The 27,714-nt window shown below is 55.0% G+C and overlaps 1 protein-coding gene and 1 pseudogene across 2 annotated transcripts; both read right to left on the bottom strand.

The window, feature by feature from the left end:
* Positions 1-570: 570 nt before the first annotated feature.
* LOC140687007 (MICOS complex subunit MIC10-like) lies at positions 571-5,124 on the bottom strand (annotated as a pseudogene).
* Positions 3,705-27,231, bottom strand: SBK1 (SH3 domain binding kinase 1). Of its 2 annotated transcripts, XM_072942839.1 has the most exons (5): positions 26,362-27,231; positions 24,656-24,802; positions 9,643-9,875; positions 8,075-8,277; positions 3,705-7,293 (listed from the first exon to the last, which is right to left on the bottom strand). In XM_072942839.1, the coding sequence occupies exons 3-5, from the start codon at positions 9,866-9,868 to the stop codon at positions 6,484-6,486; spliced, it is 1,239 nt and encodes a 412-aa protein (XP_072798940.1). In that variant the 5' UTR covers positions 9,869-9,875; positions 24,656-24,802; positions 26,362-27,231; the 3' UTR covers positions 3,705-6,483. The 2 variants fall into 2 exon arrangements, with proteins under 2 accessions (XP_072798940.1, XP_072798939.1); XM_072942838.1 differs by lacking the exon at positions 24,656-24,802 and having other exon boundaries at positions 26,362-27,230.
* Between the last annotated feature and the right edge of the window lie 483 nt (positions 27,232-27,714).

The raw sequence follows: 27,714 nt of genomic DNA, 5'->3' as shown, positions 1-27,714 counted from the left end.
CCATGGAGCCAGCCCCATTGGAACCACATGGGGAAAGAATATGGAAGGGTAACTTGGGGTGCTGAACAGGAAATAGCAGATGTCCACTACATCTTCAATTATTCTTAGCGTTCCATGGTCCTGTTCACAACTGTAATTAAATATAACCCCAATTCTCCACCTTCTGCAATAACCCTCCATTTTCCTTTGGGATTTTTTTTCCTATTTTTGTTTATTTCTTTTTTCTTTTCTTGAGGGGAGGTAATTAGGTTTATTTATTTTCAAAAAGTGGAAATACTGGGGGTTGAACTCAGGACCTCAGGCATGCTAAACATGAGCTCTACCACTTGGCTGTACACTCCCCCCGTTTTGTTTATTTCTTTTAAGACCACTTCCTTGCAATTTCCAGAGAGAAAAATACAAAACAAGAAACAAACTTGGTTTCAAATACATAAACAGCGTGCTGTAGTTTAAAGCATTACTGATAACATCATTACAGAAGAATGTCTGCTTACTCCAGGGCACTTCAGTATTCCTGAGGAATAAACAGGATTTCTCCTTCCCTCCCAGTGGGATGTTCTCAGGTGTGAGTCACTGCTCCTGCTCTTTGACATCTTTTCCATCTGTAGAAGATACAGAACCTGGAAATCATGCTGACAGAATGGAGCAGGCCATTCTTAATGCCATTCCAGAACCAAAGGCTAGTGGCCACATTCTTCTTTTAAAGAAGGTAAGTGAGAAAAGAAGTCCTAATATAAAACCAGTACCTATCTTCACGACCTCGTATGCCAAGCCCGGTCCCACTTCCTTGCTGAGCTCTGAATCTGACCTGTTCCCCACCGGCAGCTCCAGCTCTCCCAGAGGTCGTGCCCTGCCTCCATTTTCCTTTAATATCAAAATTAATTGACTTGAGCCCCTTGCCACATACTAATGATAGCCAGGCCCCTCCACGATCTCTCTGAGGATTCTCAAGTTGGGGCTCACTGTCTCATGAGTTAGACCATGCCCAGTCTTCTACTTCTTTCATTCTTAGTTTTATTGAGGTATAATTGAGAGATAAAAATTGCATATATTTAAAGCATACAACGTGATATTTTGATATATGTGTATATTATGAAATGATCACCACCGTCAAGCTAATTAATACATCCATCATCTCACATAGTTAGAATTCTTTTGTGTGGGGAGAACACAAGATATACTTTCTTAGCAAAATTAAAGTATACAATACAGTACGTTAATTATACAGCCTATTTCTTGGCTGCCCCATAAGCTCTTGATCTCTGAAGCCACCATCCTCTTTCTGCTCTTCTTTGGCTCCAAAAGGAACCCCCTGAATTCCTCCATTGCTCCAAAGCTCCATTAACCCAGCACTGAGTGATGAATATTCTCCTCCCCTCAATTGCTGGTAAATACCTCTGATTTACTTTTCTTACGTCCACATTTCCACCCTGAACCGGGCACTAGGTGGGTGGATGGGGCTTTACATTTTTGAGACAGAGATGCTGTCCGAGGACTCTTAGTCCTTCACAGTGATGTAAGTGAGTAGGCATCCATTGTCCTGCATGAAGAGTATAATGGAAACAGTGAGGTTGCCCTGCCAATACTCCTTGTCTTGGCATGCTTGGCTGTTATTGGCGAGGAGCTGGGAAATTTTGCATAATGCTCAAGAAGCATCTTGGGGGAAAAGGAACCAAGAATACAATCTCTTCTCTTCTGAAGTTCAATGTTATAGGATCCTTTCTGATGGACTGAGTTAGTCCAGACTGAAGACTGTGGGCACAAAAAGACACTCACTGTTCTCCAGAAAGAATTCTCCATGACCAAGAGGAGGTGGCCCAGGCTAAATAGACAGACATAAGGGACTTCTACAGGTTGGGCTGGTCTGTGAAATTGTGTGTTTGCGCGCTTGTGCATGTGTGCGTACGTAAACTCTTTGTTACACCACCTTGGCCTGGCGGGGTGATGGTTTTATCACCCCCAAAGGATGCGAGTTCAACTGCGACGCTGAGTGGCAGACAGAAGCTGACAGCGGGAGATTAACGCCCCCTAGTGGCCAGTCCTGGTATTCTCTTACGCCTTGAGAGTTGTAAAGGGGGATGTTGGTACTTTGGTAGATTTCCACTGAAGTGTTCTGTTAAGTAAAGGGGTTATTGTCCCCAGGTATCTGCCCTTATCACTACAGACAAGTAGCAGACATCTTGAAATGGCAGGGTTTTGATCAAATTCTTGGGTAGGAGCCTTTCCCCCTCTGATCTAGTCTGGATTTTTTTTTCTCTTATTATATTCCCCCTCTTTCTCTTTTACCACCCCCCCACCACCAATTTCATTGATAATTATGTGACCTATTTAATGTGTGTCTTCATCTTTAGAAAGTAAGCTTCAAGGGCTAGGGATTGTTTATCTTCCTTATTGCTGGATCCTGGGCCCCTAAAATTGGGTATTCATTAGTTAATTTGACAGACCGTGATGCAGTGCCTCTCACGTGCCAGGCATGGGGGTGGGGGCGGGGAGAGGAGCAGCAGTTTGCCAAACACTGACTCTCCTCTTGAATGGAACTTACCTTCTAGGGCGTGAGATGGAGAAGTACCTGGAGTTGCGAGTGGTGGTGAGTGAAGCAGGGTGGGGGGCATCTGTCCAGGAAGCAGTTTCTGATCTGTTGGCATTTGAGCAGGGACCTGAAGGAGGCGGTGGCTAGGGGTGGGGCTCCAGGGAGATTTGGGAAAGTCCAAGGCAAGGCCTGAAGGCAGCAAGGGGTGGAGCTGGGGATGGGGTTGGGACTTTGGAGGCCACCATAATGACTTCAGCTTTGATTTGTGGTGAAATGGGGCGCCGTTATAGGGTTTCCAACAGAGGGACAGGTGTTGTTTATGAAAAGACTCACTCTGGCTTCTGTACTGAAAAGAGCCTGAAGAGGCTCAGGAGAGGAAGCTGGGAGACCAGTGAGGGCCAACAGACAGGAGCAAGGCTGGGGGTGAGAGTGCTCAGACTCTGGGTAGATCCGTATCTGAAGACGGACCCAACAGAATTGTTCTGTTGACACAAGTAGGTAATTAATCAATATTTGTTGGGTGAATGTTGAATCACGAAACTCCCTACAGCCGGCCCCAGTTCCCCTGCTTTAGAACCACCATTTGCCTGTTGCCTCTGAGTCTGGAGCCATGGCCCAATCAGCTTCTTCCCACCTGCTGTGCCGGATGCCCAGACAACTCAGAATCCTCTGGTCTCCATCTTTGGGGAGTTCCTGACACCTCCAAACTCGATCCATTTCCCAGTTATGTAATTTCCCAGCACCCAGCCTTCCATGTGGGTAATGTCTGCTCCATCATTAGGTCACTGGCTGCCCGAGGACAGGTGCCCCATCTGTCCTGTTTACTGGCGTGTCCCCAGTCCCCGATAGGAAGCCAGGTGAACAGAATGTGCTCAGTAAACATTTGCTGAGCAGCAGCTGGATGAATCGCCTACTCTGTTCCTCTGGGCTTTTTGCCTCTATTTTCTGCCCAGTCTGAAGGATTCCACACTGAAGCTGGACTCCAGTCCCCTTTCCCTTCCCTCAGAACCCAGGTCCTTGTCCCCTTCATGCTCAAGCCCTGGCCTGGGCCTACTTGAGGCCAGAGAGGTCACGGAGGTAGCTGCCCTTGGACTCTGCAGACCCCACTTAAAACATGTCAGGTTTTCAGTTTCCCTCTCTACCCCGTATCTGAGACAAGACAGCCACCCAGTGGTAGTTTTTCTAAACTTGTGTTTATTTTATAGCAATTGTCATGATTAGAGAAGTAAATAACACATTTAAAAACCTTCTCAGGGCCAAAGGATGCCAGAGTATTTACAAACACAAGGCGGGGGACAGTGGCAATACATGAGGGTCTGGAACTGGGATTCCACCCAGGCCCTGAGCCAGGCTTGGATGCTGATACCAGCCACTAGGACTGTCCCACTGGCCACAGCATGGGCTTGGGGTGCATCAGTGGTCTTGGGGCTCTGCTCAGGGGGCCTGGTGGAAGACCCTCTAGCTAACTAGTGGCCCTACCTCCTGCCCTGGGGCTCCCCACACCCCACAGGCCAGCTCAGAGGGGCCTCTGGGAAGCACCGAAGGACAGGGGCAGTGTGGGGGGTCTGGGACAGAGGTCGGGGGTGATCCGGCCAGCCCAGGGTGGGACAGAAACACACGCGCTCGCGCGTGCGCGCGCGTGCACACACACACACACACACACACACACACCTTCACAGAAGAATTGTAAGGGTTTTTTTTTGTCTTCTAAGTCTTCATGTCTACGGTGTTTTTTTTTTTTTTTTTGCTATTTATTTTTTTCTCTGACAGTGACATAAACTGAGGTAAACATCTGTGACCAACACCTCTCCTAAGGGGCAAAGGGTCCCAACCCAACCAGCAGAGAAGCAGGTGGTGAGGGTGGCGGCAGCAGCAAGGCCCTGACGGCGAATGTGCGGACCTGGTTCCAGCCCTGCTTCCCCGTCAGGCTGTCACTGCCCCCTCTCTGTGCCTCTGAAAACAGGGGCTGGGCTACAGAACTAAGGTCCCTTCCCAACTCTAATATTCTAGATACTACGACGAGGGAGAAACTCCCAAACAGGATCTTAACAGAGAAAGAGAGAAAGAGAGAGAGGGCGCACGTGAGGGACGTCTACTTGGAATCTCGCTTCCTTGTTATTGCAGGAGACAGGATGTCGAGAGGCCTAAGGCAAAAGGAGAAGTCGCGGCTGGGAGAGGTGCCCGGATGGGCTCCAGGTGGGCCAGGGGCAGTGATGGGGGGGCCTTCTCTGAGACTGGGCCCTTGGTGGGAGGAGGGGTTTGCTACTTACCTGGCATGTGGAGGGCCCCAGTGCCCGCCGGGGAAGTGGGTCTCAAGAGGGATGGGCACACTGAGGAGGGGGAGGCCAGGCCCTGGGGCAACCGCACACTGTTTGTAAACTGGACCCGGGCAGGGCAGGGGGACCTATAGCCCTTTTGCGTGGTGGGAATGAGGGTGAGTGGAGAGGTGGGGTACCAGGCCGAGGGTCCCCTCTGGTCAGCCTGGCCCATTAGGGAGCCCCCTCAGATGGCCGAGAGCCCCAGGAGGGACCCTGGAAGGTGTGGCCTGGGACAGTGGGTGGGGCACTGCAGGCAGAGGGAGCAGCCTCACCCATGTTGAGGTTATTGCGGGGTCCCAGGCCTCCAAAGAGAGGGCGGGGCTCACGAGGGAGTACAGGGTGAGGCTGGGCTCCTCTGGTCTGTTTTGCTGCCTGGGGGCCTGAACCAACCTTCAGGTGCCTCCTGGCCGGGTTCCCTGAGGGGTGTGCTGAAACGCAGGCCTGGATGCCCTCTGGCAGCTGCCTGGTGGGAATCCTGGGGCAGAGTTACTGAGGTGTCTGGATGCAGCCACTGAACACACACGGCTACGTGCACACCTGTGCACATTCACCCCTCCTTCCATGGCCCCCCATTCTCACACCCACACTCCAGTACTAGCAACCTGGGGGACATGGGATGGGGTCAGCCCCAGGCGGACATGTTGGGCCCCAGGAGAAACCCAGGAGACATTCCCAGCACAAATCACCTTGCCGCCTGCCAGAAGCCCAGGGCACTGAGTCTGGACTGAGGCTGCGGGGACTGAGAGGAGCTCTGGACCTGGGGAAGGTGCAGGGACAGGCAGCAGGTGGAGTTGGGCCTGGTCTTGGGCTCTGCGCTCACTCCCCTGACCTAGGGATGTTGAGGCCCCCGCCCTGGGAGCCCTTCAGTTGTCTTGATATCCCTGTGGGGGAGGGGGAAGGCTGCCAGAACCCCACCTCTCTGGCTACGGGGAAGGGGACGCAGCAGGCCTCCCTCTTTGTGGGCTCAGTGTCCTCATCAGGGGACTGAGAAAGGGGGTAGTCATTGGATCCTTGGGGCCTGTGCCTACACACACAAGCTTCAGCAACATCCAGACATTTGCTACATTTTGCAGGGGGCTTGGTTCCTCGCCTCCAGCCTCCCAGGAAGGGGGCAAATCGCAGCTGAGCCACACCCCTGCCCTCAGCTCATGCCCTCCTCCCAGCCAGCACCCAGGGGCCTGAAGCCCCTTCTCTGCCCAAATACTTAAGTCTCTTTCTGTGCCCAGGGTGGGTTGGGGGGAGGGCAGGAGCAGGGGTGGGACCGCAGGAGGATGTGCCAGGGGGTGCAAAGGGCAGGAGCAACTAGTCAGGGTTCCAGGGTTTAGGGAGGTGTGGGGGAGTCTGCCGGCAAGCTCCCTTGCTCCTGGTGTCGGGGGCCTCTGAATCCTCAGTCTGCGGGGCTTGGCTCCCACAGGCGGGGCAAGAGGTCTTTTGGTGGCGATCTCACCAGCCCGCCGCGGACCGGGCGCCTGCCTCATCTACCGCTACTCCCTCCTGCCGCCGCGGGGGCTGGCCGGTTTGGCCCAGGGCGGCTCCCGGCGCCCCGGCCTGGCTGCTGCACGGCGCCCGGGCCCGAGGGCGGCGGGGGCGGCTCAGACGCAGATCTCGATGGCCGTGGCCAGCACCACCTGCCCTTTACTCTTGTCCGGGCGGCCGTCGGTCCTGCCGGGGGGGCCCCGGGGGGGCCAGGCCGGGCTCGGGCACGGGCACGGGAACGGGGACCGGGACTGGCACGGGGACGGGGACGGGGACGGGCCCCGGCCCGACGGCGGGGGGCGCGGGCCGGGAGCCGCTGCCGCTCTCGGTCAGCACCGTCCGCTTGAGCGGCCCGGGCGCCTCGAGGCGCAGCGGCCCGGCGGCCGGCGGGCGATCCCCGGCGGGCTTGCGCGCGCGGTGCGAGGGCCGGCGCCGCAGCTCGGACGTGAGCTCGTGCTTGAGGAAGCGGAAGACCTCCTTGGCGGGCCCGCGGCGCTCGGGCTCGAGCGCCAGGAGCCGCTGGAACATGCGCAGCGCCGGCTCGGTGAAGCGGCGCCACTGCGACGGCAGCCCCGGCAGGCGGCCCCGCTGCCAGCGCACGAACTCCTCGAAGAAGGCGTCGGCGCCCGACGCCGCCTCCCACGGGAAGTTGCCGGTGAGCACGCAGAAGATGAGCACGCCGAAGGCCCACACGTCCACGCCCGTGTCCACCGCGAAGCCGTCGGCACGGCCCGCCTGGCACACCTCGGGCGCCGTGTACGGGATGGTGCCGCTGACCCGCTTCACGCGGCAGCCCACGCGGCGCGTCATGCCGAAGTCGGCCAGCTTCACGCGGCGGCACTCGCGGTCGAAGAGCAGCACGTTCTCCGGCTTGATGTCGCGGTGCACCAGCTGCCGCCCGTGCATGAAGTCCAGCGCCAGGCCCAGCTGCTGCACGCAGCGCTTCACCGTGTCCTCAGGGAGCCCCACCTGCGGCCGGCGGGGCGGGGACAGCCGCTCAGGGGCGCCGGCCTGCCCCAGCCCTCTCCTTCCCTTCCCGCCACCGTCGCCGCCGCCGCCGCCACCGCCACGACTCCCTCCCGGGTCCCTTTCCCCATCTGGGATTCGCCTCCCTCCTGCGGCCCCGCACCCCCATCCCACCTGGGCACCCCCAGCTCCCTCCCCGCCCCCGTGCTCGTCGCCACCCCCTTTTCCCCCAATAACTATAGGTATAGTTATGGGCCAGGTGCTGTGCTAAGCGCTCTGCCCCGCACTGACTCAGCTCTGCTTGGGGCTGCTATCTGCCCATTTCCCTTATTCTGACGCTCTGAGAGGACTTGTCACTTATCCAGTAGTCCGCAGAGCAGATTCAGACCCTGTAAAGCCAGGTGCCTGGAGTCCCCCGGCATTCTGCCCACTCCAAGTCACCTCCTCTGGGAAGCCTCTCCTGGCCCTGCCACCTCTCCTCTTGTGTCCCCACGTGTTCCTATGCAGCTGTGGAGGAGGGGGGCTGTTGAACTTCGTCCCATCACTCAGGCTGCTCCTCATCTCAGTGTGTCATCCGGCTAATTGTGAAGTGTCTGTTTCTGCCACTAGGACCAGAGCAGGAACCTCTTTTCTTGTTTGCTGTGTATCCCCAACCCTCCAAAGAGTGACAGGCATACAGTAGGTGCTCAATAAATGATTAAACGAGTGGTCTGACTCCTCCCAGGCTCTCACACTTTGGGGACCCAGACGACCATCTCCTGTCCCTCAGCCCCCACCCAGGTACCTGAGGAGGAATGATATCGAACAGGTCCCCAGCAGGCGCGTACTCCTGGGCGAAGACGTAGCAGTCCTCTGTCTCAAAAACCACGTCGAAGACCTTGATAATGAAGGGGCTGGAGGAGAGGCTGTTCGTGATGCTCACCTCCCGCAGGAAGTTCTTCAGCTTGGTTTTGCTCTTGTTTACAAACTTCAGTGCCATCTTCGTGCCTGGTGGGGCAACAGTGACAGTGGTGAAGACCCCCCTTGCTGCGCCCCTGCCCCTCACATACCCATGTCTGTCTGTCCTCAGCTGAGGCCTAGAGAGACAAAAGGACTTGTCAAAGGCCATGCAGCAAGTGAGGGGTCAACCTGGTCTTCTATACCCAGCCCGCTGTCCTGAATGAGGAGGGTGGTAAGGAGAGCCTGTTGTTCCCTCCACCCTCCCCTTTTCTTCCTGACATACTGTGTGCTTATTTTGTCTGTCTCCCCCAGCTAGAGGCAGCTCCCTGAGCGCAGGAACCTTTGTCTTGTTCGTTGCTGTATCTCCAGTGCCTTCAGCAGAGTCTGGTACAGAGTAGGTGCTCAAGAAATGTTTGTTAAATGGATGAATGAATAAGAAGGAACTAGGCTCGGAGAGGTGAGGGTCTGCTGGGCACATGTCCTGGACTCTGAGCTTGAGTGGGCATCTGTACCCATGTGGGTTCCTGGCTGTGTGATGCATGTGTGCACTTATGTACCACACTTATGCACCATGGTCCCCGCCTTCTGCCCTTCACATTCACAACTCACTCCTCATAATGACCCTATCAGCTGGGCATTAATGCTACCTTTTTTACAAAGGAGGAAACCTAGGCATAGAGAAGTTAAGTCACTTGCCCAAGGTCACACAGCTAGCAAGTGGCAAAGCTCAGGTGACCCCATGTCCAGTGTTAACTCCCACTGCCCCCTGCCCCCACTGTGTGCAGCCATGGGCGCTCATGCTGCCCCCATCCCTGGCTGGCTGAGTTGGCACTCCTGTGAGGGAGGCATCAAGTTCAGTGGCTAAGTGAGAAGGCTCTGGAGCTGACCCCTGGGGTCATTCTAGCTCACACCCTCTGTAGCTGCATGACCTTGGCTGAGTGACTGAATCTCTTTGGGTGTCAGCGTCCTCAATGACCTGAAATGGAGGTGGCCATACTGACCTCACAGGTCACCTCCCACCCCATTGTAAGTATGGTGCCTTCTTCCCGAGGACCCCCTGTCAGCTCAGACCACCTCCCTGATGGCAGCTATCACTGATATGCTGGTGATTCCCCAGACACCACGACCAGCACTGACTTCTCCCCTGAGCTTCACATGTCCCTGGGTGCATCCCCTTGGCTCTCCCAAAGGCACCTTATATGGCCCCAAAGTAGCCCACCCTCCAGTCTAGATCCTCTGCCCAGAGATTTCGCCCTGTTCCATCTGCCTGATTCCCTCTTCCCTGGGCCACTTCAGACTACATGTTCTCCATCCGGACCACTAACTGCCTCCCTGATGGCCTCCTGGCCCCTGTAGAAAGCCCCAGCCAAGTCCCCACTCCTGTCTTAGAACTGGCTACCCACAGACACTCACCTGTGCCCTTGTAGGCTACCAGATCAACTTTCCCATAGGTGCCCTTGCCCAGCTCCCGGACGAGTTCATAGTGCTTGGTGACGTCACTCGCAGCCAGTGTGCGGAGGGTCAGTGCCTGCATGTCTTCAGTGAGGAGGGGCACGCCTGCACCCAGCCCAGGGGTGGTCCCTGGCCCGCAGCAGGGCAGGGAGTGGGGTGGCTCGGGCTCTGGGCAGCCCACGCTCATCTTCTCCCTGGTGTGGGGGGTGTGGCATGGAGTGTGACATCAGGCCAGGGCCCTCTCCTCCCTCCCCAGGGCCCAGGATCCCCAGGGCTGGGCCCGATGCCTGGCCTAAGATGACCACGAGGGGGCGAAAAGCATCTTCACTGCATCACCTTTACCCAAAAGCTTCAGGGACAGCCTTGAGCCAGCACTCCCTGGAGACACAGTCACTGCTCCCCAGCCCCTACTTGGGAACCGTTGGTCTGTCTCATGCTATTATCCAGACACAATGCCAGAGAAGGCACACGTATTTATTTCACACACAGACACACATGAGTTCACATGAGTGCTCCCATTCACAAGTATTGATCAGCACCTGCCGTTTGCCAGGTGCTGTTCGGAGCCCTGGGTACACAGCACCGAACACACAGATCAGAATCCGGCCCTCAACAGGACTTAGGTTCTAGGGTGGAAATGGACAATATACAGTGAACGCATGAATGATATACTGTGATTAAAGGTGACGTGGGCTGTAGAGAAAATAAGGCAGAGGTGGGGCAGGTGCGGTCTGAGGGCAGGGGTCACAGGATCAAACACCTCAGCCACAGGAGCCTCAGACAGGAGCCTCAGCCTCTGGCAGGGCGGTGCAGGTGTGGCCGCACACCCACCACAGCCTTATAATCCCTCCCCCAATCACAGACAACACAACCCCAGCTCAGCTACACACAACTGCAGCTGCGGTCCCAGGGTCCTGCCCAGCACCCCCGGACTCAAGGACAGAACACCTGTTCCACAAAGACCCAGCCCTCTACCACCCTCACCCTCCACCTTCACGGCCTGACTGACCCCTTCAGTGTCCACCCGCACTGGTCACCCCCTCAGGGGTACTGACTTTGTCTCCAGTTGGTGCTGGGGGTGCAGAGAGCTGCCGTAGGGAGAGCTCAGGGCTGGGTGACAGTGAGCATCCATCTGGGGCCTGCTCTTCTTGTCTGTTTAATGGGGGGAGGCTTAGGCCAGGGAGCTGAGCCTCCAGGAGCAGGTGTCCGTGTGTCCATGTCTGTGTGCGCGCCAGCAGCAGAGGCCAGCGCCGAACCCTCTCTGGGCTTACCCTGGGGCACTGCCTCCTGGTGCAGCTCCTCTGCCCTCACTCCCTTTGCCCCCAGTCCTACCCTGCCCAAGTTTGAATCCCAGTTCTGACTCACTAGCTAGATGTCCTCGTGCGAGTTACTTCATGTCTTTGTGCCTCAGTTTCCCCATTTTATAAAAAGGATGTAATAGTATCCTTTCCCTAAGGGTCAACAGCATGGAGCCTTGGTGCCTGGTACAGTGAACTCCCCCTCCCGAAGTGTTGAGTGTGGATGTGTTCTCACCCTCTCTTGCTGAGCACGGCTGGAGGCCGTGGGCAGGGGTGAGCCTGGCATCTTCACCCTGGTCTGCCTGCTCCCCTTCCAGGCCCAAACCCTCTTCTCCTCCCTCTGCCTTCCTCTTCCCTCTCTGCACGACCCAGCCTCCCACTTCACACGGAGAGAAGGAACATCAGGAGGGAACTTCCTGGCCTCCCACCCAGCCCCAAACGGAGCTCCATCTGCACGTCCTCCCAGCTGGCTGACTAGGGGAGCGGAGAGCCGTCCTTCCCTCCTCCGCTTGGGCTCCCGCCCCCTTCTGCTTCCTCAGGATCCTGTTCCCCGTCCGGCCCCCGCTCCCCACCATTCATGAATGAGCTGAAATCCCACATGATGCCCTCAGACAGACCCCTAGACGGAGGGATGGTGCCAGACCCCCAACACCTGGTCCCGTTTCCTCTGCAACTGTCAGTGTGTTGAAGCCAACCTTGCCTGGCACCATCCCAAGTCTGTGCAACCTCAGCTCCGGCCTGGACAGCACTGGGCCCCTCCTGCTACAGGGCTGAAGTGGGGTGGTATCTCCCCATGATAGTCTTTCTCTGGCTGCAGGGCTGGAAGGGCCAGCTCTCCAACCCCTGAATGAAAAAACCCAGGCCACCTGCTCTGGGGCCACTGGGACAGGTAAGGCCATTCCTGCGGAGAATGTGGGGCCACCCCCAGGGGTGCTGATGAGCACACACCCTCTTTGCCTTGAACTCTGCCCCCTGCCCACCAGGAAAAGACGCTGGGCTGCTCTGCTGACCTACTTCTCCCGATGTGTGTGGAATCCCCAAGGGCTGCTGAGGCGGGCAGGCCACGTGTGTGCAGGCACATGTGCGCACACGTGTGGCAATGCTCCCACTTTGGGTTCTGGCCCTGTCAGGTCACTTCGGGCTGTTTGCTGCATCTCTTGGGAGCTTGACTGGCAGCTGCAAGTTGCTAGAAGCCCTTCTTCCCTGCCCCCCTCACTCCCCCAGGGACTGCTGGGTGCCTGGCTGGTCTCTGCTGCTTTGGCCTCAGAGTTGCCCTGGGCAGGCACTGGGCTGGGTTAGGGGCACATCAGCTCCTCCCAGGCTCAGCCCACGCTCTGACTGCTGCCCAGCACTGCCTACCTTCAGCTCTAATGCCCTTCTCCAGTGCCCTCCACCATTCCCGCTTCCTGCTTCCACTGCCCCCTGCCCCACACCCCATCTCCTGTATCTTATGCTCAGGTCCCACTCCTCCAGGAAGACTTCCCTGCTGCCCTAGGTGCCAATTCCTGTCTCTGAGGGGCCCCAGGATTCAGAGAGCATCTATATGTCTATCTCTCAGGTCCCCTGTTGAATATCTTGGGTGGTCTCAGCTGTGTCCCTGTCTGTCCCCATCAATGGGCCAAAAGCACCACGGAGGCAGGTGCTACATCCAATTCAACTCTCTATCATCTCTTTCCTTGTTTCCTAGGGTCCAGTCTGGGGGTCCTCCGTATAGCCCCCTCACTCGTTCAACTTCCCTCTCCCATCAGGTCTGTTCTCTGCAAGGTGTCAGCAGGAGATAAGGAACTAACCAGCACACCGTCCCTGCTGGTGTGTCATCCCCCCAGGTACACCCTGCCTCTGACCCAGTTACGAGGCACGTGACTTAAGAGGCGCAGTGGGGAGTGACAGAAATGGTACGGGCCTTGAGGCTCAGTGGGCTTGGCCTTGATCCTATCGTGTGCCACTTTTTAGCTGGGTGACCTTGAGTAAGTCACATCACCTCTCTGGGCCTCAGCTTTCACATCCATAAGATGAATAATAACAACAGCAGCAATAATAACAGCAGAGGCCAACGCTAAATAGTGTTCACTACGTGCCAGGCCCTGTTCTGAGGACGAACTCATCTCATTTTCACAGTTCCATCAGTGGATAATAATACCACAACGTATTACTATTATCCCCATCTTAGGGGTGACGAGAATGAGGCACAGAGAGACTAAATAACTTGTCCAAGGTCATCTAGCTAGTGCTGGCACTGGCTCCAAAGTTGGTGCTTTTAACCACTATTTTTTCCCTCGCCACGATGTGGTAACATCACATCCAGATCCCTCAGTACCCGAGTGGGGAGACTGAGGCCCAGAGAGGGCAGCGCCTTGGCCAGGGATTTGCGCGCATTCTCGGAGCTCCTGTGGGGAGCTGACTGGGTACCAGGCACTGGTCCAGGGGTGTCACAACAGTCCCCGTGGCAAGTGCACCAGATCCTTTTTTCAGGCAGGGACTTGAGCCCACAGAGCAAAGTGAAACATGTCAGCTTCACCGAGTGCTTGAAGGCACAGAGGTTTGGCGTCAGGGGGAACTTGATCTAAAAGTATTTTACTCTCATTGTTGTCACTGCTTCCACTTGAAGGAGCAGCTGTGGACTAGATGACCGTGAACTTCCCAGCACCAGGCAGTGGAGGCCCCTGGCTGACCTCCATTCACCCTGTATAGTTGGAGCTGCATCTGTGCACACTTGAGCTGACTGTGCTGCCTCAAGTGCATGTCCTCACTGTCCCTGAGAGAGGCCCTCGAGCCCCCATCTGTGGTGCTGAAGGCGGGAGGGTGTCACACAGTCTTCATGGCAGCGGTCATGCTCTGACCACAAGGCTCTGGCCCTGTGGGCTGGGTCTTCCGTCGCATGCTGGGAGGGCTACGGTGGGGGGAAGGGAAGAGTTTCTCAAGCAAGAAGCAAGACCGAACCACCTACCACTTCCTGTTCGCAGGTGGCTCGAGCTGGGTGTCACTTTCATGAAAGCTACACCCAATTGGTAACTCAACTCAGGCCTACTTTGGGACCCCCTTCCCCACCACACACACATACACACACACAGTGCCAGCCCGGCAAAATTTCACTCACTGAGTCTTCATAAGTACCTTGAGAAGGGGGCAAGATGCTTTCCATTTTTAAAAAACAGTTGAAGTGACATATAACTTGCATATCACAAAATGCCCCCACAGCAAGTGTACAACTCATTGATTTTAGTAAATGTACAGAGCTGTGCAACCACTGCCGCAATCAAGTGATGCTTTCACTTTATGGATGAAGAGCAGAGGCTCAAGAGGTTGACGACTTCCTTTGGTTACAGAGGGCAACTGCTCTTCAAAACTTTGCGTTCCCACTTCTACGATACAGAGCTGCTTTGGACAGTGGCTGTCAGCAGGGAAGTACATTTCTCCCCTTCCTTGTATCCAGCTGTGGTCACCTGTGTGACCACCTGGGACTGGTTTTCCCCAGTGGCGTATGAACAGAAATGAGGTGTGTCACTTCTAGGCTAGGGCTTTTAAGAATGGCTGAAGTTTCTCTATTCTCTCTTCCGTGTGCTGGCCTGAGGCAGAGGACTTCAAGACTCTAAAAGGCGGTGGGCAAGCTGCAAGACAAAAGGAGTCTGGGTCCCCTGCGTGTGGGACGCCTCCTGCTGATGAGGGTCATCCGCTCTGCATTTTGTGAGCCAGAGGTAAACGTCTGTTTAGTTAGGCTGCTGAGATATATGGGGCTTATCTGTCACAGCAGCTAACACTACCCTAATTTAAGGCTTATGTAGCAAGTATGCAAAAGAGCCAAGATCTGAACCTCAGTGTGTCCAACTGCCAGGAATGTGGCCAGAGTAGGTAACCTGGATGGTGACAACACTGGCAATCAAGCAATAAGAACACAGTTGCAGGAGTAGGTGGAGGGTGACCGCCTGTAAAGAGAAGGGAACCTGCTCTTATCCTGTCTTGCCAGAGAATAATAACACTGGCAAATATTTATAGAGTGTTTACCATATGCCATGTGGTGTGTTAACACTGGATTAAATCACTTAACAATCACAAGTCTAGGAAGTGGGTGCTTCTATTATTATCCCCATTTTACAGAAAGGGATACTGAGGCACAGATGGGCTAAGTAACTTGCCCAAGTAATAATCAGCAGAGTGGAATCTGAAATCAGGCTATCAGGCTTTAGATCACATGCTCTATGCACTGTGTACTGTGAGGCTCCTGACGGCAGACCCAGGCAGATAGCAACTCAAAAGTGAGACAGTTCTCACGGTCTCACAGTCTCACAGCAGGGAGGAAGTATGTTCTCTGTCGCTGGGAGCAGAGACGCAGATACTGGAAGCCCATCTGTTGGGGAATCAGTGGGGGTTGAGGCTGGACCAAGTCAGCCAGGCCTTTCTTACTCTCACTCTGGGATTCTAAGATTCTCTGTCCCCATGCTTGGGTCCCCTCCCTCAGGTCCCTGGACCCATGCTATGCCCCGAGCACAGGTAAACCCCAAGGGTATCCTTAACAAAGCCCTGGCCTGGAAGGATGCCATTAAACAGTGACTATGCGTGGGTGGGTCACCTCTCTGGATCTATACTATTATTAAAAGTCCTGGGTAAAAGCAGCCACAAGGTGGAATTTCAGGTACTGAGTGGGGACAGGGAATCCCTCCAGCCTCTCTCACTCGCTTCACTTTGCTTCTATGTCATGTGAAGGACTAAAGCTTCATTCTCTCAGCCTGTGTGGCTGAGCCAGCTCCCCACACCCCCACATGCTTGCCTTGCCTGCCTCTAGGTTTCTCCCCTCCTATCCTCCCCATCCATGTGGTCAGATAAAATGTCTCAAGACCAGATTTGACCCGATCCTTGCCTTGCTCCCATGTTTTCGGTGGTTTCTTGTATCGGCTTGTGGTGTTTCTTCCTACCCAGCATCAGTTTCCCTTTCTTTGGGGAATGGTCCCTCCCTCCCTCGGTCCGTGTGGTTCAGTAGGGCTGTCTCCAACCAGGCTTTAAGGGCAGGCCTGACCCACGGCCAGTCAACCAGGGGATCCATCCCATCTGCCACGTCACCATGACTGGTTCAGAGATGAACACATGACCAAAAGTGACTCACTGAGATCTTGCCTTAGGACTTTTTGCTGAAGTTATCTGGAAACTGGAACAGCCTGGAGCTGCTGGGGACTGGCTCAGCCACCATCGGGGGTGGGGTGGGGAGAGCCCGAGAATGAAGCAACAAAGAGATAGGCAGAGCTGGAAGAGGGAGAGATTTCTGATGACCCTGAGCACCTGGCTCCAAACACGCCCAAAGCAATTTATACTCCTGAATGTTTGTTTCATGAATCAATACATTTCCTTTTTGGCTTAAGCCAGGTTGAGTTGAATTTATGTAACTTACAGCCTAAAGACTCCAGACAAGCATATCTACTAAAGCCCAGGCACCATGCTGGGTGCTGGCAGAGGGTAAGTCAGATTGAGGGTATGAGATAGATGTTATGAGCCTACAAATCAAGGAGGCAAATAAAATAAGGACTCAGATAATCATGAGACCAGGGAGGCCATGATCAACGCTCCAACATTTCCAAGAAAGGCACTGGCAGTGGGGATCGAGGTGCCTTCCTGGAGGAGGTGACACCCGAATGGGCCTTGAAGGGGATTAACAATCTAGCAAGAAACCCAAGAGCTCCTTGAAAGCAAGGCCCATGCCTTAATCTTCTTGCTATTCTGAGCACTTAACCAGGATGTGACAAATACTGGGTGAATAATTCTTTACGTGTTTGGGAAGCTGTAACTTTTTATATCTTGGCTTTCCTGAATGTGACCCTGCAGGCACATAGCTATTTTCCCAGGGGCCTGCGTGAGATATCATTAGCCCCATTTTACAGATGCAGAGACTGACGGTCAGGAAACTGATTTGCTAGAAATCACATATAAAGTCAGTGTCAGGGCTGGGCTAGAAGCCAGGGGCAAGGTGCTGTCTCCCTCTAACAGCCCCAGCCCCAAGCACAGCAGAGATAGGAGTGGCTGTGAGTGACACTGGCCCCTGTGAACACAGAGGCTGGAGTGCTATGATAAGAATGATGATAATGGAGAGGGAAGTTATAATAATAGCTGACACTTAAGGAACCCTGTCATGTGCCCAAGTCCCTCACATAAATTAACTCATCTAATCCTCACAACATTCTATGAGATGGGGACCATTATTTACTCCAATTTACAGACAAGAAAACTGAGGCACAGAGCAGTCATGTCACTTGATCAAGACCATCCATCCAGTAAGTGGTAGAGCCAGGATTCCAATCCAGGCATTCTCTCTGCAGCATCCAAAAGCTTAACCACTATGCTTTACTGGCTCTAAAATGATAAAGTTAAAATTATGATTTATTTTCTCAATTGCCAATGCTTTACATTACTGCTGTCACTCAATCTTCATGGCAATCCCATTTTACATATAAGGATGCTGAGGTTCATAGGGGTTAAGCAATTTGCCGGAGGTCTCTCAGCTGGTAAGAAGCAGAGCCAGGGACTGAAACTTGAACATCTCCTGCTTTGGCTCCCTTTTTCTACTCTTGGTCTCTGGTTTGCACCCCAGACCTCCCTCCAGCCCCGTTGTCTTCAGCACCATGGGAGTGGACAGCACCCAGGCCGGCCCAGCACAAAGTGCAAGGCTAGGGGAAGAGCAAGGAGGCCGGGCAGCAGGATGGAGGAACTGCTGACAAACAAAACCCAGGCCCCCAGGGATGGAAAGGTATGTATGGATATATGGACTGCCATTTATTTAACCACCTTACAGGTGTTGGGTGTATTCAACCTTTGCTGCCACAAACAATGAGTAGCCTTGCAGATAAGTCAGTTGCAGTGTGCAAGTGTGTCTATGATCAATTCTAGAAATGGGCTGCCAGGTTAAAGGGTGAATACATTTGGGATTTCTGTGGAGTGTTTTTGTCTCCAAGAGGGTGTGCCACTGGCGTCCTCCAGCCATGAAGGATAGGGTTGCTTCTTGGTGGAACACAGCAGCTGCCACCAGCTCCCTTGCCCTCTCAGGGCCTCTGTATCACTTTGTTTAGTATGTTACTTTGAAGTGCGAGAAAACAAGAATAGGTTCCTCATTTGCTTGTGTTTGCATAAAGTAACTCTGGAATCAACCTGACATTAATGAGGGTGCTTGACCGCCCTCAGCACTCACTCACTCCCACTGGTCTGAGCCATCATCAGCATTCAGCTACTGCAGTAACTTCCTAACTGCTCCCCTGCCCCCAAAATCTCTTCTTGACACAGCAGCCAGGGAGCCCATCCTATCCCAATTAGATCACACTATCCTCCAGCTCAGCACCCTCCACTGGCTCCCATCTCATTCCAAAGTCCTTACAATGGCCCTCAATTTACCCCTCTGACCTGTCTCCTCCCTCCCTCTGCTCCAGACACACTGGTCTCCCTGCTGTTCCCTGACCACACTAGCTCTCTGCCTGGGGGCTGTTTCCTCTGCCCCCAGATATCCACATGGCTCATTTCCTCCAAGTTCTGCTCAAATGACACCTTCTCAACTAGGGCTTTCCTTCTGCACTCCCCTTTTCCTGCTTTATTTTCTTCTCCAGTAGAGTGTATTACTTTCTAACGTAATGTCTATTGTGACCATCTCTCTTCTCCACTAGAACTTAAGCATCGGGACAGCAGGGACTTTGTCGGGCTGGTCTTGTTCACTGCTGTATCCCCAGCAGCTAACACAGTGCTTGGGGCAGAGTAGGCAGTTAATAAACATTTGGTGAATGAATGAATGAATGAGTGAATGAACAAATGAATACCTGGGGAGAGAAGTGCGAACTGAGTAAACAGAGGCAGGGTGAGAATTAAACTTTACACTAGATACAATCCTGTTGGGTCTGGGGAGCATAAGGAGCCATGTGTGGTTGGGGGTCCAGATGGTACCAAGTGACAGTGTGAGGGGAGGTTGTGCCCACCCGCCCTGGCTCAGCATCCCAGGGTGGGTATCCCCGAGAGGAGCCTGAGGAGGTAGGGTGGCCCAGCTTGGTTGACCTGAATTCCCATAGCAAGCCAGCCCATGCTAAGGAAGGCGGGGGCAGCTGGGAGCCCCAGAGATACCCACCCCTGAGGGGGGCCTTCCTCCTACGTCCCCAAGGCCAGTGTCCCAGTCTGGTTCTCTGCCACTTAACACCTTCCCCAAAGGGTGTCCCTGACCCTCATACTTTTTACCCCAGGGCAGAAATCTGGTCACATGTGGGTTCTCCTATTTGCTGCCAGGGAGTAGGGGATCCAGAGCTGGGCCCTCTGGCTCCAGAAAGCCCTGTCCAGTGCCCACCACCCCGCCCTTCTCTGTAGTTTTCCAGTCTATGAAGTGAGCTATCCAAGTGGTTCTTATCCCTTTATGGGTCCCCGAAGTCTCAGTACCCTTTCCCCTTAAAAAAAAAAGTCCCCAGCTACCACATGCACACCTCTATATACAACATCAGGGGGTCAGGGCCCTGGGGAGCTCACAGGAGACTCCAGGTAAGTCCTCTCCCTCCCCTTGACCTTTGGCACAAATACAGCGTTCACCAAGCGTTCTATTCCGGCTCAAAAGGAGGAGGAGAATCTTCTCAAATCTCTTCCTCGTCTTCCCCTTTTGGCACAAATTCTGGCTCCATCCCTTCTTGCTGCATGACTTTGGGCAGGTTATACACCTGCCTAAGCCTCAGTTTGTCTGTTAGTAAAATGGGGTGAGAATGCCTGCTTAACATGGTGAGCTTCTGTAAGAATTAAAGGGGCCCTTCCTAAAGTGCTCGGCATAGAGCAGATGCTCAGTAAGAATTCGGTGGACAGAGGGGCCTGAGACCTTGCTTCTGTCCTGCACTCTGCAGGTCTGCAGCTGGTGCCCAGAGCTGGAACAGGCTCTCCAGCCTCTTTCCGGCCTCCTCAGCCAGGCCGTGTGGGGAGGTGGGAGTCTTGGGTCTCCCCTCTCCCAGCCTCCCTGTGGTAGCCCCTGTGGGTGTGAGAGGAGGCATAAGCCTTATTGTCCGGGTGAGCCGGGCAGCCCAGCACTCAGGGGCCTTGGCTGGGGGTCTACCAATGGACAGGCAGAGGTCAGTGGAGAGACAGCCGGGTGAGTAGAGGCTCCCTGAAGAGACGAGCCCTACCCTAGCTACAACCCTCCCCACTCCCCTCTTCCCTGAGCCCTTACAGAGGGATGGAATGGGGGATACAGCCTAGCTTAGGAGCCTAGAGCCCAGATTCAGCCCCTCCTGTGTAGAACCAGTCACCACCATTTCTAGCCAAGAAGCTTTGTTAAGTCACTTACTCTCTCTGTGCCTCTATGTCCTCGTCAGTAAAATGGGGTTAATAATGGTACCAATTAAAGTGTTATTAATAATAGCTGACATTTATGAGCCACTTAAAGTATAAGTACTTTATACATTTTGACTCATTCAAACCTCATAATCACCTTAGGAGAAGCTGCTATTGCTATTCCCATTATACCCCTCACAGATCAGGAAGCTGAGACTCAGAGAAGGGACGATTAAGTGACGTGTCCAGTAGCACTCCAGCACATTCAATAAATATTTGCTGAGCATCTACTATGTGCTTGGATCTGGAATACATTCATGAACCAAACAAACAGCCCTGCCCTCAAAGAGCTTATATTCTAGTTTAGAGACAATGATAAAAGTAAGTAAGAGATGTATGTCAGACAGTAAGAAGTCCTAAAGGGAATAATAAAGCAGGGAGAGGCGAGGAGATGCCAGGGGTTGGGAATGAAATTGTAGATGGAGGTCAGGAAAGGCTCCACTGAGGAGGCTGCGAGCATGTGGAGGCTGTGGATTTAGTGATGGAAGAGCCTTCCCTGCAGAGGCACAAGAGGCCTGAGCTTGGTGTATTCAGGGAACAGTGAGGAGGCAGGCATGACTGCAGAGTGGTGGGTAAGTTCCAAGGGGCCAGAGTGGAGGGTAGAGGTGAGGGGTTGGGGGCAGGGGCCTTGGAAGCCACAGAGAGGACCTGCCTTTCACTAAGTGAGATGCACTCTGGATCTGAGCAAACCCTTCCTGAAGCAGATCCCGAGAGACAAAGAGGCAGCAAGGACCTTACCCTGCTGCATTCAGAGACCCCCAGTCTAGCCCCTGGCAGCATCCCGCCACTGTCCTTGGAGGAGGTTGAGGGAGGAAGGAGTCGGGGAGCCTCAGAGGTTTCCTTCGAAGATTCTTCTGTGCTGCAGCTCTCGCCTGTCGTGGCCCCAGGTGAGAAGAGGTGTGTGGCAGGGAGGCCGAATGGTAAGTCCAGGAACTCGGCCAGAGCCCAGATGAGGGTCCGCCAGGTCCTTCTGGCTGGCCATGCCCTGTGGACTGCATGTGAATGATGGAAGGGTGGGCAGAATCTTCCCTGAATCCTAGATATGGAAGCTTGAGTGAAGACCCTGAGCCTCCATTTTTTTTTTTGAACCAGTAAAAGTGGGGCTAATATTCCCCTTCTGAGGACTGATATTAACAGCACACTGTAGAGGGTCCCAGTTCCCATTCACAGCACTTTACAAACCTCTACTCACTTCACCCCCACTATGACCCTACAGGACAGGTACTAGTATCATCTCCCTTTTTGGAGCTGATGAATCTGAGGCACAGAGGCTAAGCACCTCGCCCAAGGTCACACAGTGGGTCTAGAGGTTGTGCTTTCTGCCACTAAATCATGTTAACTATGGGCCCTGCTGCCCCTCCTGGAGGTACTTCAGATCAGGGCTGGCAGGCACCCGAGCTCTTGGGACGGCACCATCTCCCCACAGGACCATGGGCCCCGGTTCGAGAGAGTAGAAGCCTTCCTGCGATGGTGGGGGGCCAACAGACCAGGAGCTACCATAGGGCGGAGAACTGTGCAGCCTCTACAGGGCCTGATCAGGAAGAAGAAGAGGCGGCTCTGTCCTGTCCAGTCCCCACCCCTGCCCCTCAGGGTCATCCCAACACCCAGAGGCAGGTGGAACATTCTCTGCCTCTCCCAGGACTGACTAAAGCCACAGGGAAGGACAGCTGGTGCTATGGGGAGTCCCGATGGCTTCCCCTGGCCTAGACCCCTTATTTGCATACCCCGACAGCGTGTGGCAGAGGTAGCAGGAGCCAAGGCTAAAGTAGCAGGCACTGCTAAAAGTGCTTTATTGTTTAATCTTCCCCACAGCTCTAGGAAGAAGGAGCTATTATTATTCCTGTTCTACATCAGAAGAAACTGAGGCACAGAGGACACTGCCTTGTCCAAGGTCACACACCTAGTGCGTGGTAAGGGGCAGTTTGATGCCAGTTTCACACAAACTTTTGGGGGCTCACAGAGCTGGGCTCAAACCCCCACTCTGGATTAATGTGGGTGCTCTTCTCAGTGCTAAATGAGAAAGGATGTCCAGTGGCTGGCATGGGGCACTTGACACTGAAAACTGCTCCCCTCCAAGTGAAATACTACACGGCTCCCTGAATGGGGGCTGAACTGGGAGTCTGGGCCTGTCCCCTCCACACTGGCCAATCTACATGGTGGGGAGAGGGGAGGGTTGATGGAGGGTAGACAGAAGAGGAGGGGGGCTTTAACGGGCCCCACCAGTCCTGATGGCCAAATGGCCACAGCTTCCTGAGGCCTGGAAGGGGGACCAAGGGAGAAGTGGAGGGAGGGGGTAGTCGACAGAAGACGGAGTCTTTTGGAAATGCTTGTCCTGGCTCTGGCCCGAGGCCCATCTGTCTGGGGCAGGCACCTCACCTAAAAAACAGCTCTGGGCAGGAAGAGGGTGTCAACTCCAGCTGCCATAGATCCCACCCCTCAGGCTTGAACCCCACTCATAGCAGGGACCCTATGGCTTCCCCAGACCGAATATAGAAAAACCAAGAAAGCATTACCACCAAGGGTTACTTACCCACTTGCCAACTCCCCTTTCAATAGGAGCCAATGGTTACTGAGCACTTTTTACAAGCCAGACCCTGTCCTAGGCCTTCTTATGCTTTAGCTCATTTAATTCCCGTTGATCCTAAGGTAGGGATTACCCTTGTTTTTCACATAAGTAAACTGAGGCTCAGAGAGGTTAAGTAACTTGCCCAAGGTCACAGAGTAGCTAAAAGGGATTCAAACCCAGATGGAGTCCAGAGCCTGTGCTCTCATCTATGGTGCTCTGCTGTCTCCTTTGACCTCGGGCTGCTGTAGACCTTCATCCAGGAAGACGGCCATGCCCAAGGGCTGGGGACCAGCGCTGAAGCCCAGCGCTGACTCCTGACCCCTGATCCCTGGCTCGGCTACTTGGTATCACCCCTTGGTTTCCTTAATGTTTAGGGCATGTCAATATTCTTCACTGACTTCTGCAGCTAGGCCCCCACCTCTCCTGCCTGATCAAAACTTAGAGCATCTTGGACTCAGTCCCAGAAAGTTAGAATAAGGAGGAAGCTTATAGCTAAGAGAACCTCTAGTCTAATTCCTCTGTGACACATGGGTAAACTGAGGCCCAGAGAACAGTCCTCAGCAAGCCCTGGGCAGAGAATCTCGGGCTTTGCTCCTGGGCAAGTGGGACAGTTAAAACAGGTTTCTGCTGGCTGACTCCTTCCAGTACAGGGGAGGGGGCACACAACGGGGTCCAGAGTGGAAAGTGGGCCCAGGCTGGAGAGGCTTCTGGCTGGAAGACTTCGGGCTCACTTTACCACTTAGCCCTAAAGACTTCACAGGGATATATTCTGTGCACATTCTAACTTGGCCGTGGGGGAGGCAGGGAAGACCCATGTGCGCAGAACACACAGACAAAGGTCATCCTCTGCACAAACATTTTCTGGCCTCTACCCTAGACCTGCAAAACCAGATGCCTACAAGAGGGGCCAGGAGGCCATGCCAATGAGTGAAAAGGCCAGGTGGGGCCTGAGGCCAGCTGGAGGGTGACAGCCAATCTAAGGGTCGTCATTCTTTGGCTCTGGCCGGGGCTTGCCACAGCGTCTGATTTTTCAAGAGGATCCAAAAAACAACATTCGTTTGTTAAATTACATGTTTGTTTAGCATTGGCAACAAATACAAACATGAGAAAAACACTGTTTGGATCAACAAAATGTGTCTAGAAGCTGTGTTTTACAATATGTGCTGTACAATATGCTGGCTCTGGGTTAGACAAAACTGATGCAGCGGGGACGAGACAGACCTGGTCCCGACTCCCGGAGCTCGGGGTCTGGATGTGGAGACACTCTCACAGCATGTGTAGACACACGTCCCTGTCTCCAAGCCACCAACACATCAACCAGTCCAACTCCGCTCTCTACTCTGTGCCAGCCCAGGTCAGATCAGAAGGGGAAGTGGAAGCAGAGAGCTGCCCTTGAGCCATCCTACAGCGGGGCTTTTCAGTTCGGTGAGGAACAGCACATGGCAGGGGGAAGGAGTTGGGGGACACGGAGGAGATGAGCCAGAAGTTGAGGATGGAGAGTGAGGAAGCAGGAGCCGGCGCTTGGGAATTGGTTTCGGGCAAGACCAATAAGGGCTTTGACCCTGCTTTATTCCAGACCCGACGGGGAGCCTTCACAGGTTAGCGAAGAGGGGAGACTTACTCCCTGTCCCCCTCTGGCTTCTTGAATGTTTTTCCCTAGTCACAGTGACTCAAATCTCCACTCTTTAGCCTCACTCCACTCCCTTGCCAGTGGGTTGTCTGAAAAGGCCCAGGGCTCCTGGGAACCCACTGGGGGAAATGAACCCCGTTAGAGATGAAAAGGACCCACCTGGATGGTTCTGTGGCCCAAGTGCGATCCACATCTGCCTTGCCGGCTGCAGAGTGAGTGGCTCACTTGTCATTATCTCCGGAAGATGCCACATGCTTGCCCAAGGTCACCCAGTCTTCAGGGTTGCTGGCTCCCCCACAGCCTGTGCTAAGGGGGACTGCCTCAATTATCTTTGAATTTGCAGGCGGGGCTGCCAGGGTTCTGGTCTGGAGCACCCCAACCTCTTCTCCTGCTAGTCACATCCTTCCCCGTGGGTCAATGCCCACAGCAGGTAGGGGTAGAGGCACTTGGTATTGGGAAGTGGGGAGAAGAATTGGCCACCCAGGCTCAGGGGCCCTCAAGTCTGCAGCAGGATGAGAATCAGGTGCTTCAGGTGTGGGGTCAGAAATGCTCAGTTGGGCCTGACCAGGCCCACTTCAACTGGTCCGACCAAGCATGGCCTAGGTAAATGAGAACAGCCCAGAGGTCTGATGAACAGGAAAGAGCAGGAAAGGAGACCTGGATGAAGTGGGAAAAAGGACCTTGATTCCAACGCCAGGTACATCACAGACATTAGCTAAAGGTTTGTTGAATGAGTAAGTGAACAAAGAAACTCCTGCTGGGGCACCTGTACCCAGAGTCCTACCCTCCTCAGCATCACTGCTTGCCTGCAGAGGGCTCAGGGAAAATACCCTGGCAGAAACCACAGCAGGCCAGAGTGCGTTCCCTTGGCATAGTCCAGTCCCTTGTCAGAATCTCTGATCCAGAATTTCAGAATAAAACATCTCCTGGGCCTCTCATCTTCCCATGAGATGCAGGACTTGGGGGTCAGGACCTCACTGAGGGCCAGTCTAGGGTACTGCTTTGTATACTGCCTGGAAAGCTAAATCAAGAACCTAGAAAGGTCCCTTGGTTGTCCAGGACACACTGACCCCACCTGAGGTTTGGCCCTGGGTGTTTTGGAGGAGGGAAGGCCTAGAGTTTGCTGCCCCTTGGGGCACATGGGGACAGAAAGGTGCCCTGACCTGAAATGGCTTCTTCATCCAGACTACCACCCCTCCCTAGAAGCCAGCACCTCACTTTGGAAAGGGCTTGCCCCCTCCCTGTCCTGCAGGGAGCAATAAGTACAGCCTGGGTGAAGACCCTCCCCTGTAGCCCGGGTGCAGGGCAGAGCGATCACAGAGAAAATAAGGGAATCCCACCCATTCTCTCAAACACACCCTTTCCCTGTCTCTTGCAGACAAAGACACACACCCAAAGCCCCAGCCATCACCCTAGGGCTACACACTGCAGGCCCCCTCACCTGTGGACACCCCAAATCTTCTCTTCCCGTGGGGTGGGGGAGGACTTCACTTGAAAACTCAGCCTGGCCTGGGGGGGGGAGGGGTACATATCCTCCAAGGACTGAGGATCTAACAGCTACAGGCTCACAATTTTGGGGGGGTGAACTCTCCACCCTCTTCTCCCTTCTCCGGGGCGCCAGGGGATGTGCCACCACTCCCTCGCGGGGCCAGAAAGCTGCGTCCAAGCCCCAGGACTAGAATGTGGGGTGGGGGAAGGGAGAGGAGGAGGGGGCGGCTCCTCCAAGCGAGACACAAAGAGACGTCCTTCAGCCTCGGCTCCATGGCGACGCTGGGGAGGGGGCAGCGCGCACCCTATACTTCCTTCCCCACCTGCGGGACCTTGGCGGCCACTCACCTGCTGCCCCTCACCTGGGCCCTGCTTACCTGGGCTGGGGCCGCGGGGACGCCGCGGCAGGGGGCCTGGGCGCCGTCTCGGTTTTCGTCCTCAGCCCGGCCCGGAGGGCTCAGGGCGCCACAACCATGGGCTGGGATGAGAAGGGAGCTGCGAGGGGCTCAGTCGGCCCGGTCCCGCAGCTTTGGCGGGGGCGGGGGGGTGGTGCTCCCCGAGGCCTCTTGCTGGTGACGGATAGCTCTTGCTGTCCTCGGGTCCCTAGATTTGGGGTTTCAGTGTACCGTAATTTGGGGGGGGTCTAAGACCCCTGATCTAGGGACGTTCTGAGCTGGGTCTTCGTGTCTTGAGGTGTGGAGTTGTAGTGAGCAGGATCTTGAGAAGGGGTCCCCACAATCCCAGATAGGGGGGGTCACTGCCTTCTAGGTCTTGTGGGGGCCCAGACTGAAGAGGGGGAGTCTTCTCAGTACCGCAGGGAGGTTGCTGTCTTCTGAATACGGAGGTAGTCTCCGCTTTCCCCAGCTGGGGAGTCGCTCTGTGTTGGATCTGGAGAGGCACCCCGCTTTCCTGGGTGTCTCTGGGTCCTGGATGTGGTGGGGGGACCCCCGCGCTCCCCGGCTGCGGGGGCTTGCTGAGTTCCGGCCACCGGCAGGAGCTAGGAGGAAGCCCCTCAGCCGCTGGGGGCCTCCGTCGCCGCCGCTACGAGCAGCCCGGCCCTGCGGTCCCGGACCCCGGCCTGGCCCGGGCTCTGGCTGCGGCTCCGGCTCGCGTTCTGCCTGGTGCTCGGGCCCCGGCCCCGGCGCCCGCCGGGGCTGCGCTCCATCGCGGCATCGCGGCTCCGCCCTCCGGCCTGCGCGCACCTGCCCGCCTGGCTCGTGGCTCCGCCCTCCGGCTCGCGCGCCGCCGCCCGCCCCTTTGTCCGCCCCGCTTGGCGCGCGCTCTCGCGCACGCGCACTAATCTCGGCGCGCGCTCGCCCTCCCGCCGCGCCCTCCTGCCGCGCGCCGCTGGGCGCAGATTCTCCCCGCGCGGCGCTCCCACCCCGCCTTCCTCCCGCTCTGGGTCCTAGTGCCCGTGGACTGCTTCTCTCTCCTCCCAACCCCGTCTTTTCTAGGTCAGAGCCCACAAGGGGGCGAGAACGAGGTTAGAGAGGACTCGGGGGAGTCTGAGAGGGTCACCTGGTCCAGCTTCTTGGCCCCTGCGGGACTAGACTGCCCCAGACTGTCCCAGTCTTCTTGTCGGGGCGGAGCCTGTCTCTTTTTCAAGGAGGGAAATATCTAGCTATGCAATCAGATAGAAACCCTTCCATCCATTCATCTATGCACCCATCTGAACTAACAGACTACTCAGGGAAGACGTTCTAAACTGGGGCCTTGAGGGTTCCGCCCAG

The sequence above is a fragment of the Vicugna pacos genome, chromosome 18, assembly GCF_048564905.1.
Source record: "Vicugna pacos chromosome 18, VicPac4, whole genome shotgun sequence".
Lineage (NCBI taxonomy): Eukaryota > Metazoa > Chordata > Mammalia > Artiodactyla > Camelidae > Vicugna > Vicugna pacos.
This window is presented reverse-complemented; position numbering and strand designations above follow the sequence as displayed.

Coding starts and splice junctions, on each gene's coding strand:
- SBK1 (XM_072942839.1), bottom strand. CDS start 9,868: ATGAGCGTGGGCTGCCCAGAGCCCGAGCCACCCCACTCCCTGCCCTGC. Junction 8,278..9,642: donor GGTAGCCTACAAGGGCACAG/GTGAGTGTCTGT, acceptor TTGCCCCACCAG/GCACGAAGATGGCACTGAAG. Junction 7,294..8,074: donor TCGATATCATTCCTCCTCAG/GTACCTGGGTGG, acceptor CGCCGGCCGCAG/GTGGGGCTCCCTGAGGACAC.